Source organism: Fundulus heteroclitus, chromosome 13 (genome assembly GCF_011125445.2).
Source record: "Fundulus heteroclitus isolate FHET01 chromosome 13, MU-UCD_Fhet_4.1, whole genome shotgun sequence".
Classification (NCBI taxonomy): Eukaryota; Metazoa; Chordata; class Actinopteri; order Cyprinodontiformes; family Fundulidae; genus Fundulus; species Fundulus heteroclitus.
Genome location: NC_046373.1, coordinates 24,205,221 through 24,209,032, shown reverse-complemented (window position 1 = coordinate 24,209,032; position 3,812 = coordinate 24,205,221). Strand labels below are relative to the sequence as shown.

The window sequence follows — 3,812 nt, the reverse complement described above, 5'->3', positions numbered from 1 at the left end:
GAAGGAATATGTTGTCTCTATGACTGTTTTCTTTTGTACATTCTAAAAAAATTACCTTTCTATTTTAAGTTGCTTGTAGACTGTTCACTTTTTAGGAAAAAAAAAACAAGGTTTTAACTGTTTAAATAGTAGAAACAGAATGAGATAGTATTCATGTCAGGAAAATAAATAATGAATGAAAATGTGTCCACCAGCTGTGCTTTGCAGACAAACTTCATGTAGAGTTTGTTGTGTTCAGAGTCAGAGAGCCGTGTCTCTAACAGTCAGAGGTTTTTGTACGACGGCTCCATCAGTTTGTATCACTGTGGTACACGTTTGGTGGAGGAACCAGGCTGGAGTTTGGAAGTAAGTCAAATTTAAAGCTACTCTTTTATAAACAAATTTCTTGTTTTGGATATATTGTTTTCAAATAAAACCAGGAAAAATTATGCATATTTTCTGTTTCAAACAAACAGAACATTTAGAAAAATAAAGAAGTCATTCTGTGAACTAAAATCTGAAATCTGAATTTGTAGATATTAGGGGCTGCTTCAGGGTGAAACAAAGACAGAATTTATAGGTGTTTTATCTAAATTGTGGGTTTAGTTTAGTCTAAAGTCAGAGAGCCGTGTCTCTAAGAGTCAGAGGTTTTTGTACTGCGGCTCAATGAGTTTGTATCACTGTGGTACACGTTTGGTGGAGGAACCAGACTGGAGTTTGGAAGTAAGTCACAGTAAAAGCTTTTATTCAGTAATAATTTACTATATCTCACTTTGATAAAGGATGAGACTAAATCGTGATAATTTAGGTGGATAATCTGAGGGTGACGGTTTAGTTTAGTCTGAAAATGTATGAAATCTGTGTCTTTCTGCAGTCAAAGGTTTCTGTACAGCAGCTCAATCAGTTTGTATGTCTGTGGAGGACTTTGGGTCGTGGAATCAGCCTCTGTGAATGTTTGGATGTTTTTTAGTTATAGCTGTGTGTCCTGTTTAAAGTAGAAATCATATTTTTGTTTTCGTTATTTTCTTATACTGTGTTTTAAATACGACCATAAAACAGGGGTTAAAGTTTAAAGCAACACTGGAAATAAAACGTCAACAATTTGAAGAGTAATCATTATGACAATAAGGATCAGTCGTCCAAGAATAAACCTTTTGTTACTGAGTTATTTGAAGCATAATCTTAAAGTACTGATAACAGACATGAGAAAACTTCTGATATTGATCAGAGCTTCTGAACATTTTAAATTTCTAAGATGTTTTACTAAGTGATAAATAGAACTGTAAACAAATATTTATTCCATTTTAAAAGAAAATTAAAACCGAAGTTATTTTGAATATTAGGTAAAAACGCAATATACTGGTTGTGAGTCAGTACTGATACATTTTAGTTCAAACTGTATTCTGAGTCTTCCTGAGCTGATACGTATGAACAATTTTGAAAGGGAAGTGAAACAGAGTGTGAGCTGAGTGGCTGTTAGAGCAGAAAGACATCTGTCAGAAACTTCTTTATGGAGGAAATCAACTCTAACAAGACAAGAGTTGAAATGATCGTTGTTAGATTCTAGTTCCTGTCCTCTAACCTGATTGGTGTCTCCTAGGTGATGCCCGTCCCACCCTGACAGTGCTGCCCCCCTCCAGTGAGGAGCTGCAGCAGGGGAAGGCCACCCTCATGTGTCTGGCCAACAAGGGCTTCCCCTCAGACTGGAGTCTGTCCTGGAAGGTGGACGACAGCAGCAGCAGCAGCAGCAGCAGCTGGGAGCAGAGCAGGAGCCCCGGGGTGCTGCAGAAGGACGGCCTCTACAGCTGGAGCAGCACCCTGAGGCTCCCTGCAGACCAGTGGAGGAAGGTGGGCTCTGTGACCTGTGAGGCCACCCAGGGCTCCCAGACTGCAGTCACACAGACGCTGAGGAGAGACCAGTGTTCCCAGTCCTGACCGCACTCTCTGAGACACTGATATTGGCTTTAATCTGTGACTGCTCTCACTTTTTCTCTCCTGATTATTCTCTAGTTTCACTCAGTCATCTTTGCTTTGTCATGTTGGTCACTATTCAATAATAAAGATTTACTCATCAACTCCTGGTCTCCATCTACTTTCTTAATGAGTTTAAAAGTAAGTTTGAAGTTACTGATTTTAATTTTCATGTCATTTTATCATCCATCCAAAGACTAGGATTGACATTTTTTTATGTAAAATATTTTTGCAGTTCATAAACATTTACTTAATTTTCTTTATTATTTTGGTAACATAGATTTAAAAACAACATAAACAAACGACTGCTATGCTGTTATCTACAGAAGTAAAAGTTCAATTAAAAAGACATGATCAGGGCTAATTTCAACAATGAAATCCTTATACAAAATAAATTGGGTAATAAATGTGTTAATGTGTCAGTGGCACTGAAAGGCCTGAACAGCCTCTGATCTTTTTTAACCTCTTAACAGCTTTTTAAAGAGCAGGTTTGACTTTTTTATGACTTAGAGTTCAAGTAATTTACTCACTCACTGTTAAACACGTGTTCACATTATTATAAAAGTATTGTTTAACTTCTTTTTAATGTGTTTTCATTGTTCCTACCTCACCACGCTCTCACTCTGAATTAAGAAAGATAAAGAAAAACACTTTTCAGTGATTAAAGAAAATGGATGAATGCATAAAGAAATATAGAAATAAAGAAAGAATAACAATTTAAAAACTGGAAAAAGTTCTATTTATAGTTCTTATTTTTAATCAGAGAGCAAAAACAAATAATGACTAATTTGTGCTAAGTAAAACAATAAATACTTTTTAGGGAAACTATTAGTGTTTCAGTTTCAGAGCAGCTGTGGAGTCAGATCAGTTCCTCTCCAGCTGAGGGAGGTTTTTGTACGACGTTCTATCACTGTGTGAACGGTCTGCTGGTACCCTGCTGACAGTAATAAACTCCTGAATCTTCAGCCTGAACTCCACTGATGGTCAGAGTGTAGTCAGAACCAGATCCACTTCCACTGAAACGAGCTGGAACTCCTGATTGACGATTTGAAGTTGAATAAATCAGGAGTTTAGGAGCTTCTGATGGTTTCTGAAGGTACCAGTGGAGGTAGCCTGAAACACTAGAACTGGTTTTACATCTGATGGAGACCGTTTGTCCTGAAGCAACAGACTGAGATCCAGGACTCTGAGTCAGGATGGTGTCTCCTGATGAACCTGGAAAACATGAAAGACAGATATTGAGACAAATTATGTTTGATTGTAAATTATTGATAATCTATGAACAGATGAAAGAAAGCATCAGCATCTGGTTTCAGTATTTCTCCATGATGGCAGAATTCTAATTGTCCTGAAGCTGATTTCTTCCTAGAAGCAGTTCTGAGCAGAGAGTCTCACCGTGAAGCAGGAGCCCCAGGGTGGTCAGCAGTAGAGTCAGTAACATCATCATTGTGCTGCTGGTGTGTCAGTGGCTCTGAAAGGCCTGGACAGCCACTGATCAACACTGACCTCTTAACAGCTGGGAGCAGAGAGGCAGGACACATATGCAAACACACAGAGTCAGTCACATGGAGCTCAGCTAGCAGCAGCTTTCCTCCTCAAACAGACCAGTCTAAGGAGAAAGTCTAAAACAGGAACTTTTAAAAGGTTCTTTATTATCTTTAAATTAAACTGGAAGATTTCTGTAGCTTTAGTACTTTTAGGTCTTTAAAATGTTTTAATATGAAGAACAACTGAAAATAAAAGTTTCCCGTTTCTCTTTTTACTCGGATCTTTGAAACAAAATTTTACTTAAATGTATATTGTGAATGACGGTAAAGTCTGTATAACTTGTGCTGAGGAGGTTTTATTTATGAATCAATATC

General features: G+C 37.6%; 2 gene segments (V, D, J or C); one reads left to right on the top strand and one right to left on the bottom strand.

The window, feature by feature from the left end:
- The first annotated feature begins 294 nt into the window (after window positions 1-294).
- LOC118565259 lies at window positions 295-2,055 on the top strand. The segment is given in 2 exon segments: window positions 295-345; window positions 1,580-2,055. A coding segment is annotated over 1 exon segment (264 nt).
- A 767-nt stretch (window positions 2,056-2,822) lies between these two features.
- On the bottom strand, window positions 2,823-3,535 carry LOC118565256. The segment is given in 2 exon segments: window positions 2,823-3,165; window positions 3,346-3,535. Coding segments are annotated over 2 exon segments (360 nt in total).
- Between the last annotated feature and the right edge of the window lie 277 nt (window positions 3,536-3,812).